This window comes from Elaeis guineensis, chromosome 8, assembly GCF_000442705.2.
Source record: "Elaeis guineensis isolate ETL-2024a chromosome 8, EG11, whole genome shotgun sequence".
Classification (NCBI taxonomy): Eukaryota; Viridiplantae; Streptophyta; class Magnoliopsida; order Arecales; family Arecaceae; genus Elaeis; species Elaeis guineensis.
This window is the reverse complement of record NC_026000.2, coordinates 6,507,474-6,509,532: the sequence shown is the minus strand read 5'-3', so window position 1 is coordinate 6,509,532 and position 2,059 is coordinate 6,507,474. Positions and strand designations below refer to the sequence as shown.

At 39.7% G+C, this 2,059-nt stretch overlaps 1 protein-coding gene across 1 annotated transcript; it reads right to left on the bottom strand.

The window, feature by feature from the left end:
* Positions 1–1,149: 1,149 nt before the first annotated feature.
* Positions 1,150–1,788, bottom strand: LOC105050536 (putative 4-hydroxy-4-methyl-2-oxoglutarate aldolase 3). Its single transcript, XM_019852278.3, is given in 2 exon segments — positions 1,150–1,751; positions 1,753–1,788. Coding segments are annotated over 2 exon segments (501 nt in total). The 3' UTR covers positions 1,150–1,286.
* Between the last annotated feature and the right edge of the window lie 271 nt (positions 1,789–2,059).

Genomic DNA, 2,059 nt, shown 5'->3' with positions numbered 1-2,059 from the left:
CTCAAAATATTTCCGTGGTCTATAAAAAGGATAAAGATTAATCATGAACAAGCACTCACAAAACCAGCCACAGTTAGTAGACAAGTTTTGTTTGTATGGCTTTTGCAAGTTGCTCTGTACGCATGCAATAACACAACTTGCCCAACCCCACCACAACCCCCACATTTAGTTTTCTAAAGTTCCATCATTTTTGCTTGTGTCCATATCAACTTAGGGGGCAATTGGTTCGTAACTGAAATCAGAATAGGAATAAAAATTCGAATAACTTGGAATCGGAATCGGAATGGCCAAATCTCCCGAAACGTTTGGTTCATGATCAGAATCGAAATCAGAATCGAAATCGGAATGAAAAATTGAATCCATAAAGGAGAGTAGGGATTGAGTTTTATATAGATTGATCCATTCCCATTCCACCTCGGAATCGGAATCGAAATGAGACTCCTTTCAACCAAATGGTTAGAATGAAAATCACCCATTTCAATTCTGATTTCACACCTCTACTCCTCCCAATCAAACACTCCTCTATTGCAATAGCCCTGATTGAGTCAGCGTTTCTGTGAGGTTGAGAGAGAGAGGTACTTAATGTCAACCTGACCTATTCAGTAAAGGAGTAATATCTTAAAAAGCTGATCCACCTAATAAACAAATGGGATAACAGAGCCCATGTAACCCATTAAATAAACTAGCATGTAAAAATAAAACCCCATTTCAGAAACTAGTTTTGTCTATTTTATGAGAAAGAAGCCAATTGGCTTCTCCCAAACCTTCAAGAAGAAAGTGTGAGGAAGAGAAGAAAATTTAAGTAAAATATAAGAATATTGAGGTTAGTCCTCAAGAATAAAAAGATAAATGAAGAAGAAAGAAGTCATGCCTGATTTGATATCGGTTGGCATCATGGGACCAAGACATGCTCCTCTAAGCACTAATCTAATACTCTCTCACTAAAATACCGGAAAGGATAAATAAGGAACCCATTCTCTGCCTCATAAAACCCCAGAAAAGCTTCCAGCTTCTATTTCCTTGTTTAGAGCATCGTCTCATCTACATATTCTTATGTATTCAGTAATATCTTTCTTCCAGCAAAGAACTTACTTCTATATTCCTAGTTGCAGAACGGATCATCAGCATATATATGCAAATATTCTAACATCTACCAGGTAAAAATAATAATGCCCTTATGAGATGCCTCCAATAAACACAGTACACTATGTTCTTTGTGCATAAGAGCATGTGAACAATTGGTTCTTATTAAGGGTAAATTTGATTTGCTTGAACCACAGTAGTAGTCACACAGATAACTCCATCTTAGAAATGAGGATGCCATCACTATCAGCATATAGCCATTCTCCTTCTTGGATCATCATACCCCCAATGTTCGCGGACTCGTGCTTCTCACCAAGCCCTTTCTTATTAGATTTCAGGGGGTTGGAACCCAAGGCTCCAACTCCAATGTCACAGCCATTGATTTCATCAACATCTCTGATGCAACCGTTCACAAGGACACCAGCCCAGCCCATGTTGGGGGCCAACAATCCCAGGTTCCCTCCAACTAAGGAACATCTCCTACTCCCTCCACCATCTACAACTAAAACCCTGCCATCCCCAGGGTTCTCAAGAACTTCCCTGACCAAGACATTGTCCTCGAACACCTTGAGAGCGACAATGGGGCCAAAGAATGCTCGCCGTTGCCCATATATTTGGAAGATTGGCGGAACAACTCGCAGCTCCCCCTTTGACAGAAGGGATGGGTTTTGTGTCGCAGAGTTCAGCAGTTGGAAAAGAAGCCATCTGCAATAGAGACAGCCAAATACAGTGTCGATATACTAATCTCCAAGTGGTAAAGTTATAGAACCTGTGCACTCTATGATATCACTGAGAATATGAATTCAATAGCATACCAGGAAACAAAGGAAGAAAAAAGCTGTATTCACAGGAAAAGAAAAAAAATTCATGTTACATAAAAATATGGCGAAGACACCATTCTGTGTGTTTATAAAGGAATTACCAAGGGGAAAACTGCATCACTTCGCTTGGCATCTTTATGCTTGTTGGTTCCAAA